The 13,749-nt window shown below is 43.4% G+C and overlaps 1 protein-coding gene across 8 annotated transcripts in view; it reads right to left on the minus strand.

The window, feature by feature from the left end:
• The window catches only part of MFSD2B (MFSD2 lysolipid transporter B, sphingolipid), an 80,738-nt gene that overhangs the window by 6,155 nt on the left and 60,834 nt on the right, over positions 1–13,749 (minus strand). For 5 of the 8 annotated variants that reach the window (XM_077812457.1, XM_077812453.1, XM_077812454.1 and 2 more), the window contains one exon: positions 9,727–13,042. The exons of 1 other annotated variant lie outside the window; for it this stretch is intronic. In XM_077812457.1, the coding sequence (XP_077668583.1) occupies positions 12,985–13,042 (58 nt within the window). In that variant the 3' untranslated portion in view covers positions 9,727–12,984. Of the gene's footprint in view, positions 1–3,863; positions 4,037–9,726; positions 13,043–13,749 lie in introns of those variants that run through there. 2 more of the 8 variants (XR_013345547.1, XR_013345546.1) reach the window with 1 other exon arrangement.

The raw sequence follows: 13,749 nt of genomic DNA on the forward strand, positions 1-13,749 counted from the left end.
TCCCTTCGGATCCTGTTTGGGGTGCCTTAGCCTCCCCATGCCTATTATACCTGCTGCCCATGCAGTGAGCTAGTGCAGAGTGGCCGCAAGGAGAAACACTAACTGAACCTGGCTTAGAATTGAGGGATTGGCAACTGGTTAAAAGATAGTAAACAAAGGGTAGGAATAAATGGTCAGTTTTCAGAATGGAGAGAGGTAAATGCTGGTGTCCCCAGGGGTCTGTACTGGGACTAGTACTGTTCAACATATGCATAAATGATCTGGAAAAAAGGGGTAAACAGTGAGGTGTTAAAATTCACAGCTGATACAAAACTACTCAAGATAGTTAAGTCCCAGGCAGACTGTGAAGAGCTACAAAGGGATCTCTCAAAACTGGGTGACTGGGCAACAAAATGGCAGATGAAATTCAATGTTGATAAATGCAAAGCAATGCACATTAGAAAACATAATTCCAACTATGCATATAAAATGATGGGGGTCTAAATTAACTGTTACCACTCAAGAAAGAGAGTCATTGTGGATAGTTCTCTGAAAGCATCCTCTCAATGTGCAGCGGCAGTCAGAAAAGCAAACAGAATGTTGGGAATCATTACAAGAGGGATAGATAATAAGACAGAAAATATCATATTGCCTCTATATAAATCTATGGTACACCCACATCTTGAATACTGCATGCAGATGTGGCTCTCTCATCTCAGAAAAGAAATATTGGAATTGGAAAAGGTTCAGAAAAGGACCACAATGGAACGCCTTCGGTATGAGGAGAGATTAATAAGACTGGGACTGTTCAGCTTGGAAAAAAGATGACTAAGGGGGGATATGATTGACGTCTATAAAATCATGATTGGGGTGGAAAAAGTAAAGAAGGAAGTGTTATTTACTCCTTCTCAGACCACAGGAACTAGGGGTCACCAAATGAAATTAATAGGCAGCAGGTTTAAAACAAACAAAAGGAAGTATTTCTTCACACAGAACAGTCAACCTGGGGAACTCTTTGCCAGAGGCTCTTGTAAAGGCCAAGACTATAACAGGGTTCAAAAAAGAACTAGATACATTTATGGAGGATAGGTCCATCAATGGCTATTTGCCAGGATGGTCAGGGATGGTGTCCCTAGCCTCTGTTTGCCAGAAGGTGGGAATGGGCAACAGGGGATGGGTCACTTGATGATTACCTGTTCTGTTCATCCCTCGGGGGCACCTGACATTGGCTACTGAAATGAAACTTATGACACTTGCAAGCTTCTATTTGCTTGACTAGAAATTGGTCTACAGAGGGCATCCCAGGCAGTAGGCCTGAAGAGCCCTGACTCTTGATTGGACTGTCCCAGGGGCCAAACATTTACCTCAGTGCTCACATGAACTGTAACCGTTTAAGTCTCTATACATAGGACATCTGCAAACTTTCCCTTTCCTTCCAGCCCGAGTAAAATACCCTTTCATGTAGCCATGTGTCTGAGTGGTTACTGGGACCCACCAGGGCTAGTGCCTACATGGCCTAGCTCCTAATGCACTTACACTGCTTGCCTCCGAGTTGCAGTACACATGGCACACTACTGGTACCGCAGGGTTCAGTGTACTCCGTTACTGAGCAGCCCCAACAATTACATGCGGAATGGGTGCAGACCTTTATCCTTCCCATTAGCGCTCCTGTTCCTTCAAAGACTTAAGCTTTAACTCCCAGTCGGACTCCTAATCAAACCAGCACCACTTTCCAGAAGCTGGATCGGTAGAGGAGGGAGGCACACAGGCAAAGAGCCAGACCTACTGAACAGTATGACTTCCTCCTCTTGCTAGTGATTCATTGAAGACTCTGCCTCAGTAAGAATAAAGGGCAGAGAGGTAATGAATTCATCCTGGAAGCTGCAAGCCTTTGACAATAGGAATGATGGCACTGTACTTCATTTGTGATGGATCCCAGTAAACACTGGCAGAACAACTGTTCCAAAAGAACTGGCAGACACAGCAGCTGACAGCCACCTTAGTTTATTGCTGCAAAGAAGAGCACTGCTGCCCGCTGTTGTGCAAACTTGTGCACTGCCATCACGTAGACCAGCCCTACTCCAGAGCAAAGCCAATTCAAGCGCTAGGCTAATGTGCCGGGCAGAAGATTCTGCATAAATGGCAACTTGTGCTGAATTATAACATGGCAATTTTGGCAAACGGACAGTGGCCCATGTGGAACTGGAATGAGAACAACGAGACATCTTTCCTTTTAGGCCTGGGGTCAAGTTTCAGCTGGCGTTTTTAAGAGACAAAAGCCTTGACTTGGCTGTTTTCAGATTCAGTCTTTATTTAGTCTTTCTAAACATTGACTGGAAGCATGATGCAATGCCCATAATACTAGTGATGTTAAAGCTTGTTGAAATGTTACTGGATCAGACAGGGACAGAGTGAAAGGCAGAAGGCTGATGCAGCAGTTGCAATGTTTATCCTTGTTATTAACCATTCACTTTCCCCACTCTCTAAGTTAGCAGTGTCAGGTGCTCCTTAGAAGCCAACAGCCCCAGAAGGAGAGGAGTGTAGTTGTGACGGGGAGGCTGTTCTGTTGTTGGTGTTTGTTAAAGTATTCACTCAGGCTGGATTTTTCGGTCACTGTGAGCAATGTGTATGACTAGGTGCCTGTCATCTCAGGGACAAAGGTGGAACTAAAATGAACACTAAGGCTGGGATTCGTAAAGAGGCATAAGGGAGCTGGGTGCCTAATGCTCTTGGGCCCCTCCGGAAGTCCCAGCTAGAGTGCCTAGCACCTTATCCTACTTTGCATTTAAAATCTCCAGAAAGTCATGTATCTCCCATCTTATGACTGGTTACCGCATGTGCAGTGCTGGAGCCATATGTTTAGTTCTTCACTCAATTGGGCTGTTTGGTTTTAAAAAATAATTTTTCAGCCTTCCCTGTACCCTTGCCTCCCACACAAACTGGCAAACAGCTAGCGTCCCGGGGACAAAAATGTACAGACAGGCAGAGCCTTTGGCAGTAGCAGCCGGGGCTGTTCTGTGAAGCATTTGTCTGGGTTTGAGATCACACATTCTTTAATGTAAGTTTCTGAGATGCCAGGGATCCCTTTTTTGCTGGTTCTGATTCAAATTATGTTCATCTTGAACACAACCCTGCAGCAGAAGAGGCCACTGCTTCACTGCAATGCTTCCATCAATAACAGCCGCACACATGCCTGTTGTACAAATCACTTGACAGCTCTAGAAATGAGGTTTCAGTCTAAGTGACTGCTTTGCTGCTCTGCTCAGTTCATTTTATTGTCACTTAATCCAGATTTTTATTCGCAATGATTTATTTTCACAAACCCCATGACCCCTGCACAATTATTCCAGAACAAGAAAAAACAGATGTGCAAATGGCCTACTGAGTCACATAATCCAAATGTACAACACAGGATTGTTCCTACTGGATAGTTTATGCAAATTTTCTCCAGTCTAGTTTTCAATGGGCCAAGCAAATCTCTTATGACAGGAATTGCCCAACCTGAGGTCCATCTAGTTCAGTTTCCTGTCTCTGACAGTGGCCAGTACTAAATGCTTCAGAGGAAGATGCAGGTAACCTCCCATTAGGCAGAGCTGGGATAATCTATCGTCCACATTACGGCTCAGAATTCCCAATAATTCGAGAATGGTTTAATGGCTGAAGCATAAGGATTAGTATCTCTTCCAAAATTTGTTAGTATTAACTAGCATAACTCTGGCTATTCTTGTTCTCTACCTAGAGGTCCAGGTTCTTTTTGAATCTTGCTAAGGTTTTGGCCTAGATGACACACTGGTACAGTTTAGTTACGTGCTGTGGGGCACTTTCCTTGTGTCGGTTTTGAATTTGTCACTTTTTAATGTAATTGAATGTGGCCTTCTACTTACATTATGAAGCTGGGAGAACAGAGAACTGCCCTTGGGAGAGTATTCCACAGCTGAATAAATCTAGCATCCGGTAATTTTTCTGGATAGACTTAATTTTTGCATCTTCTATTTCATCCCATGACTCCTAGGTTTAGATAGGCCACTTTTATTTCGCTAAATAAGTCCTCTTCTTCCTGCGTGTTTAGATCAAATATTTAAAATACTTCAAATATGTTATATGGTTATGTTCCCTCCAAGTCAAATGATACATGTATAACTCTTTTTAATCGGTCCTAATAAATCCATCCATCCCTCTCCCTCCGGCCCCATAAATAGAGAATGACGATAAAGTGAATTGCTGAAAGGCCTCAGGATTAAGTGTTAATCTTATTGCCTCATTCAAAAGTATGTTCAAAAGAAATGAGAAATAGTGCTCTTTTCAGCAGCCACGTTTAATTTTTCATATGTAATTTCTAGGCAGACTGAAAATAGTAGCCTCTTTCCAATGGCTATTGTACGTGTTAGAGGGCTTATTCCTTCACCCACTTACTTCCCTGGTCCTTCTCGCATGAACAGAGAGCAACAATACCCGAAGTCCAAAGGTGCAAACAATTCGATGTTTATTGGGGTGAACTTCCAGCAAGCATGATTCCAGTTTCCTTCCTTAGTATCCTCCTTCCCAGCTCTGACACCACAGAGCCTTACACCTGTGTCCCTGTTCCCATTCCTACCCTTAGCCAAACATGATTCCAATTTTCTTACCCCCATTCCCTGTTCCCATCTCCCACTTTAGCAAAACATGATTCCAATTTTCTTACCCCCATTCCCTGTTCCCATCTCACACGCCCACATGCCCACCCCCCACCCACACCCAGTCACTTCCTCATTGACTACAGATTATATACTAAAACTTGAGTTCTGCTTAGCTATACCTTAACCAATCATTTTCCTGAAATTTAACTAACCAATCCTAACATATTGTAACATGATTATGTAACCAATTATATCCCACCACCTTAATTAGTTTACACCCAGCAAAATTAATTATACAGCAGACAGGAACAATCACAGAACCAGACAGAGATTATACAGACAAACAACAGCAAAGTGGGAACTATAATGACAAGACAATACAGAAGTGAGGATTTCACATCCCAGCTATTGATAAGTGAGTTCTTGCCAGACAGGATGCTATCAAACTAAGTTTCCTTTTACATTTTCTAGGCACTTCCCTTTCTCTGGAGCTGATAGGAATACAATCCTGTCCTGATAGTGCCTAACAGCCCAATAGCACCTTATTTCAATGTGACTAGTTTGGAATGTGAGGATGTGACCGTTCGCTTCCCAGCTTATGGCTGCCTCTGCCGCTTAGCCAAAGGCCTGAGCCTAAGCACAGGGCCACAAACTGTCACAGTAAGAGAAGGCCCTTACACCGGCAGACAGTGATTTCTTTCTTTTATACCTCTAGAACTAGCCAAGCGATAAGAATACACCTAAATTCTTAGAGTATAGGCCTTTACAGACAGGCCTGAATATCTATATCCTAACAGTACGAATCACTGATGAAGGCTCCAGAAACAAGGATTCCATTTAAATGACTGCTTTCTTGTTCTCACTATTATTATGCTGCTTAATCCAGATTTTTATTTGCAGTGTGATGTGACCAGTGAAACCTCAATGCTGCTATGGGGCTCTCAAAGGGTAACAAACAATTTTAAAGGGGCACTTCCTCTCCTTAACAATCACGTTTTGAAAAGAAATTTGTCAGCTTCATTGCAGACACTTTAGAGTATTTAAAAATGAGCTTTTTAACAACTGATCTGACTTATTTTTAAACATGTGTTTACTCTTTGCCTTTTTCTCAGCTTGGACAGTGAAAAGGAGATCTGAAGAAGAGCTCTGTGAAGCTTAAAAGCTTGTTTCTCTCACCAACAGAAGTTGGTCCAATAAAGGATATTACCTTACCACCCAGCCTTGTCTCTCTATTATCCTGAAACCAACACGGCTATAACAGTGCAAACAACAACAAAAACCCTAGTTAGTTTCACTTCCTGGTTCTCTTGCACTAGCAGGATACAGCTAAGAGAACTTAGAGTTGAACATAGGATTGCAAATAGAGCTGGATGAAAAATGGGGGAAGGAAATAGGGCAAAATTTTTGAAATTTTTAAGTAATTTCTTTCTGCAGTGTTCAAAAAGGAATAATTTTTTATTCTAAAATTTTCAGTTTTTATATTTTTCATTTTACTTTCCATCCAAATCCATCCCCCTTTTTTTCTTTCCTCCCCTTTTTGCATTAAAAAAAGGGAAAGGAGGAAAATAACGGTACAAACCAAAAAAAACCCCCCAAAAACAACCAAACCAACCTATGGCAATTTTTTGCTTTCAAATTTGATTGGAAAAAAAGTGGATGGGTTTGGGGGTGAATACCAAACCAAGAAAATGGAAAATGCTCATGAACATTTCTGATTGAGGAAAAAAAGGCCATTTTTAAAATGAAAACATTTTGTGTATGAAAAAAATTGGCCAGCTCCAGCTGGTGGGAGGATGAGGGTAATGAAATAATGTTTGTTTATGTATAAAAAATAGTTTCCAGTGGATTTATTTTTTAAATTCTAAAAATATTTGTATTGATTTTAGACGTTTTTAAAGCGTTTTCCTTTAAACCAAACTTTGAACCGACAGCGTCCACTTTACATGGGCAAAATCAAAACTGTCCAATTCAGGGATTCTTCAGTTCCTGCATTCTATAGAATACTTTAAGATGAATCCTCATATGCATCCACCTACCTTCCCTGACTAGTTTGATTCTCAACACATTTAATTCTGTGAATCAACAGGAAGGGCTTTGGAGGATTAGAGACTATAGCATGAGTGCTGCTGGTCTAGCTAAGACAACCTTTACGACATGGCTAGTCTATTTTCTAGCCATGTCGGGGTAGAAACAGATTGGCCACTGCTTACAATCCAGCTGCTTGCTAAAGTAACTCCCTGTGTGGTAAGAGTCCAACACAAAATAAATGGCTTCTCGCAGCCCAATTTCAAAGAGAACAAATAAAAAAATTAAAGCTTCCTACTGCCAGAATCCTCAAGTAACAATAAGAGGTGGAACATTAAGCAAGTGAGGGAGTGATGGCTCAGGGGACTAGATAATGGGCTAGCCTACCTTTTGCCTCTAAGTTATGGATTCGAATCCAGCCCAGCTTGGTAGTGACAGAGTTATCATCCAACGGCTGTTCAATGGCCTACACAAAATCAGTCAACTTACTAGGGAACTGGTGGGTCTACTTCACAAAACTTCCATCTCCTTAGTACCTGCCTTTCTCACTCCTAGTTCCACCCACCCCCTAAAAGAACCAGCCTCCAACCTTCCACACCCACTCTATGGTATCAGCAACCTAACAGTCCTGCTCTGCCCTACAGCTCTTCTTATATGAGCCAGCCAGGCTGTGACTGACTGCGCCTCTCGACCCCTTTCTAATTAGCTGCCTCTGTCACAGCCCGGTTGCTAGTTTTACCCTGGCCTGACTTTTAATGTTCCTTGCGTGAAGGACAGGTTCAGAACCTGCAACAGGCTGGAGTTGGGTCATGTATGGAGTAAAGGGAAAGGATGGAGGGCTCTGGCATGGGGAAAGGAAATTGGGTCAAGACATTAATATTTGCCTACTTCTGACTTTTTTTGGTTCATTTGATCCTGTTACAAACTGTTTTAGCTCTATGTTTGATGTATGTATGTAAATAAAAGTTACTGTTCACTTCACTTGTGCGTGCATCTTGTTTTATGAATATGATCAACAGGATACATCCCACAGGCTTGGGATGGGGTATCAAAATTCACAACACATGGTTGACATCTTAAAAGGCTGGTGCCATGGAAATGCAATCAATTTCCTCTCTCCCACAACCCCTTTCTCCACCCCTGGCCAATGAATTTGCTAATATGTCTTTAAAATAAATGAATAAATAAATAAATAAATAAATAAAGCATTTGTGACAATGAAGTGAGCTGTGAAATAACTGTCACTGTCCAAAGTGCCAGAATGAAAAATGGAAGATAAATTAACTGAAACTTCTTTATGGTTTTAATGATTTAAGTGACAATACAGACAAGGGAAACAAAACTAAATTGCCACTGAAGATCAGTGCAGTCCTTTCACTACCCCTCCTCCCCTAACCCCAGCAAACAGCCACCACTGGAAACCATGAGAGTATTCATGCCACCAGAGTAATGGTGCATAGCACCTCATAAGTGCTGAGAGCAACAGTGTCAGAAAACATTGAGGAAGGAATGCTTCCCCAAACCTTACAGAACTTTAAAAAAATTACTTTAACAATGTTTAAGGGTGCCTGTGATGGGTTTCACTCACCACTCTGGCACCTCCTGCCGGCTGTCATGGGAATTTGCTCTGCTCACCAGGGCACCCTCCTCTGGTGATGCCCTGCCACCGTCACTTTTGTTCCAGGACCTGCCCCACTCCCAAGACTGCAGCATCCTCTTCATTGACACTGCCCTCCGGCTGTGCCATACTCTATGTTCCCTCCTTCCAGGGGACCTGCAATCTCTGTCCAGCCACTCCCACAGTGGCAACTGCAGTCCATTGTCCTGGGGCTGCTTCCTATGCGTCTCCAGCACCCTCTTCTGCCCTTACCTCAGGGCCTCAGCCTGCAGGGCCTAGCCATCAGCCAGGAGCTCTCTCTAGCTCCCCCGGTCCCTGCTTGCAGCACTGCTCTGTCCTAAGTGCTGGCGCTCCTTCCTCCTGCTAGGAACCTGGTATTCTTCCCAGAGCTCCAGTCAGCTACTGAACTCTGCTCTGCCCTTCAGCCCTTCTTATATGAGCCTGCCAAGCTATGACTGGCTGCTCCTCTCCACTCATTTCTAATCGGCTGCCTCCGGCGCAACCTCCCTAGGGCTGCTTTTAACTCCTTTTCTGCCAGTGATGGGCAGCCACCCCATCATAGCACCCCATAAAACAACTCAAAATACAGTAGTTAACATATAAACAAAAAACATTGCACGGGATGCCCTCAAAGTGCATTAAAACTTCCCTCAGCACAACACCATGGCCAAAGGTGTTAACCTTGAGGGACCGCCCTGATTTTCTGCTTTTCAATCAGTACGTTAATGTTGGCTACAGGGGATTGAAACCCACCAAGGTGTCTCACAACAGAAGTATGTGGCAATGCTCTATTGAGCTTTTCCAACAGCACCGGTAGTGTTCTTTGGCACTGTCCCCAATTACCTTCCAGCTTCCTCTTGTTCCGTGATGTACTAACACACAGCATCACAAATTTCCCTGCGTTGTGTGCACATGGGTGGGATCTGGCTGCCTGTACACACTTTGAGAAACAGATCTGCCCTGTGACCACTCAGAGTGGGAGTATTCTCCTTTAGCCTAACATACATTCTGCAAGGCACAGCATGCCAAAATAATCCAAACCCTATTGGCCACATTGGCATCCAGACTGGTCCAGAGGCATTACCAGTGGGCTTTCAGCCACCCAAAGGCACACTTAGCCACCTTTCTGGAGCTGCTAAGTCTGTAGTTAACTTCCCTTTTTCTTGAGTCAGAGATGTTGGGGTACAGCTTCATGAGCTACAGTAGGAGTAAGTATGTGGAGTCCCCAAAAATAAATGTGAGCACAGAAACATCGTACATAATCACACCCTTTGCAGCAGAGCAGACAAAGGGAAAGGCACCACGCACAAAAGGTGCTCCATGACTAGACAGAGCTAATTCCTGGAGCAACCAGCGGGAGGTGCCAGCAGTGGTGAGTCTTAACCCTGTCACACCCTGCATGCGTCATGGACTGAATATGGAATTGTGTTAGCAGCCTTATCTGTAAGGTTCAGCTATAGCAGAGAGAGAATTATTACTCAATCTGGATTGTACTTAGTGTAAATATTTTAATATGCACAGAAAATAACACAGATCTGATTCTTTCTGTCACATGTTTAGGGTATAGACAATGATTATGCTTAGTTTAAAAAAAGTGCTAGAAGATAAAAAAATTCATTCTTTCACAGTGCAAACAGTAAGCCTTGAAAAAAAGATACAAAAAATTCCTATACTGCTTCCTTCTTCAAATCCATTGTTAGTGCTTTTTCTTTAAACCTTAGAAAAATACATTCATTTTATGAACAAATATACGACTTTAATATGATAAAATAACTCAGCACTATTCAGATTATAAAAATATAGTTATAGAAGTTTTATCTACAAAGATTTCTGCCGTATTGTGACGATATTCATTAATACTGCCATATGCAAGGTCAGGACTGTTTGTATCTCCATTACAAACCCTGAAAAATTTCTTGCCGGAAGCAGGGGTAAGATGCGGTTTTATAACTCAGAAAGCTCACACTGCACAAAGCTAAAGTCTGATGTGTATTATGCAATTTGTAAACCCAGTTGCATAGCTGATATAGTATACATTGCACAGGCCATGTTCAAGTTAAAAGATGTCTAAGGCTACGTTTTAGTCATGGGTATTTTTAGTAAAAGTCACGGAGAGGTCACAGGCAGTAAACAAAAATTCATGGCCCGTGACTTGTACTATATATCTCTAACTAAAACTTGGGTTGGGGGGCTGCGGGTGCTCTGGGGGGAGGGGACAGTCTGGGGCCACGGCAGGTGCTGGGGGTGTGGCCCAGGACCCCCTGCTGGTGCTGGGAAGAGGGCGGGGGAGAGGCAGATGGTGGCACGTGGCCTGGGACACCTGCTGGTGCTGGGGGGGTGGCAAGCTGCTCAGGACCCCCGCTGGTACTGTGGATAAGGTGGGCAGCGATGCATGGCCTGGGACCCCCTCTGGTGCTGGGGGGAGGCCAGGTGGTGGCACACAGCTTGGGACTCCCGCTGGTGATGGCGGAGGGTCTGGGAGGCAGCAGTGCATAGCCTGGGACTCGTTCTGGGGGGTGGGAGGGTTAGCGGGGCTGGCAGGCTCCCTACCTGACTCCGGGTGTCCCTGCAGCTCCTAGGGGGAGGAAAGGCCAGGGTGGCTCCCCAAGGTACCCCTGCCACGAGTTCCAGCTCCCATTGGCCAGGAACTGCAGCCAATGGGAGCTGCAAGGGTGGCGACTGCGAGCCTGGGCAGCGCGCGGAGCCCCTGACCCCTCTGCTTAGGAACTGCAGGGACATGCTGGCTCATCCCCCTGAGGTAAGTACTGCCCTGCACCCTAACCACCTGCCCCAGCCCTGAGCCCCCTCCCATACCCAAACCAGCTGGTGCTGCTGGCCCAGGGGATGCCTGATCTGCTCGGGCAGCCCCGGAGCCAGCCACATCCGCTGCTGCAGAAGTCACTGAATCCATGACTTCCGTAACCTCTGTGACAGACACGTAGCCTTAAAATGTCTAATCAAACATGGTCTGCAGTTTCGGCTACCCTTTTATAAAAAAAAAACCCATCAAACTAGGTCCTTAGCTTGTATAAATTGATGTCGTCCCATTGACCTGAAATGATGGATTTATAGCAACTGAGGAGCTAACTCTCTAGCTAGTACATTTGCATTTCAAAACATTAAATTGAATAGGAAACCTGGCTTTTACTGATACTTTTTGTTTTAAAAGTGGAATATTTAGAGACACCAAAATTACCTCCAGGTATAGTTTGGCACCTCTAACTTGTTTGTTTGCTACAGTTTTGCTGCTATGTAATATCACCTGCATAACAGAAAACTCATATTTTAGGCCTCCTGGAATCTAGTCCCGGTATCATCACTAAATTGCTGGATGACCTTGAGCAAATCATTTACAGCCTAATCCAACTTCCACTGACTCCAATGGGAGCTGGATTAGCTCTTAATCTCTGTGGGTCAGTTTCCCTCCCAGCAAGATGTGCACAGTAGCATGTACCCCTTACAGGGGTCTGGTGAGGCTTTAATTAATGCTTCTTAAGCACTTCGAGATCCTTGGCTCAAAAAGGCACCAACTAGATAAACGGCGCAGGGTGGCTGTTCTAAATTGCTACACATATGCTGAGAATGTGTAGCACGGCTGCAGCTCTCAATAGGTGAATGACCGCATTCTGTATGTGGGAATGTGTGCCTCATACGAGTAAATATATACAAAAATTTAGGGCCTAAATTTGCAGAAGCGACTAGTGACTTTGGGTGCTTCAACATGAGATGCCTTAAGTGGGCCTGATTATTTTTTTTTTCTTTTTCAGAAAGGGCAGAGCACTCACACTCTGATAGCTGGGCACTTTGAAGTGTGGTACCCAAAAACGGAGGCACCCAAGACCACTAGTCAATCACTCTTGAAAATGTAGGCCTTTATTAACATAAAAGTTTGACTTAACCCCCCAAATAAAGTCAAATTAAAATCAGGTTTGGAGCAGTTATTTGTGAGTTTTCAACACACAGCTCTGTTACCAACTGCATCCAGGGCTTGTTGGAACTCAAAAAGAAGCACTAAATCTTACATGTTTATAGCACATTTCATCCTCAGAATCCCTAAGGGCTTTACAAACGTAAACAAATTATACACAAGGATCCCATCCATCAGACACCAAAATGCAGACTCTTCTAGAGGGACACATAGCAAATGTTGTGCAGCAAACAGTTTAGAAAAAAGTGATGAAGAATACTGTAGCCAACAGAGGCTACTAGGACAACTTAGGTCAGAAGAATGTCCTGAGTTTAAACTTGGTGTCCTGGCCAACCTTTAACACCCCTGGATCTTGCCAACAGTTCCAGAAGAAATTTAGTGACTGCAGGACTTTGGTTTTATGTCTCATACGAAACACAGCATCTTCAGAAGCAGGTTATCCTCAGTACAGTGCTGGGGCTTTGGTTCAACACTGACTAGAGGGAAGAGTGCCACCTACTGAATCTTCCTAACACCAATTTAAGGGCATCAGAACACTGGATGAAGTTTACATACTTATAAAACTGTGAGCATCCCCTTGAGGCACCCTATTGGCTGTCCTCAGAATCTTTCTATTTTGTCAGTCAAAATCAGATCCTTACTATTAATGTAACAGAGCCCTTTGCACTTTTGTGTACCATTGCTTCCAGTATATCCTCTAATAAAACTTAAGTGGGATAACTCAGAAGACTTTCCCTTCCTTCCTCCCACCCCCCAAGTACAGTGCTTTGGACTCTGAGGTCAGACTTCGGTTTGAAAAACCACTTTTCTCCAAACTTTCATAGCCAGGTATCCTCTTCATTTTCAGAAAGGTTGTCAGTGCTCCGATGACTCCTTCTATAAAAAGTAGAGGATCACAGGTGAAGAGTTTTTTTTTTCCCTGCTTGCTGTTGTTCTCCTCCCTCCCCCCACTTTTTAAAGCTAAACTTACAGGCTAAAATTTAGCAACCTCAAATAATAAACAGAGAAGGGGAGAACCACTACTAGCAAGATATGGTTTTTATAGTGTCTTGACCAATTTCCACAACTGGTATTTTAAGATCATACAAAGGAGAAACAGCAAAGACCTATTATACTACCTAATCCATCATCCAAGTTAGGGGAATTGTTCTACAGTATATTTTTAGGACTTAATATTGTCTTAAATATGCTAAATGACAGCTGAGGGTTTACTCCCCTCACCCTTGATATTCGGCCTAATTTTTTTTAACTCGACCAGGAGTCTTCCAGGAAGGAAAGGAAAGGAAGAGAAAATATGAATGAATGTAAAAAAAAAAATGCAGAACAAATGCTTAACCTCACCCTACCACAAGATTTCAGACCTTCTTTACACACCAGAAAGAAGAAGAAAAAAAAGGAGTCACATTTTTCCCATTTGCAGATAGCTAAGGAGAATATAATTAAACATGACCTAAGAAATATCCCCTTCTAGTTTCCACTGGATACAATATTCTCCACTTCCCAGATGAAACTTTAATATAATGGTGCTGTGCTGTGCTTCACCCACGGAAGGCTGGTGGATTATATGATTTCTGTTTGTTATT

The sequence above is a fragment of the Eretmochelys imbricata genome, chromosome 3 (genome assembly GCF_965152235.1).
Source record: "Eretmochelys imbricata isolate rEreImb1 chromosome 3, rEreImb1.hap1, whole genome shotgun sequence".
NCBI classification, from domain to species: Eukaryota; Metazoa; Chordata; order Testudines; family Cheloniidae; genus Eretmochelys; species Eretmochelys imbricata.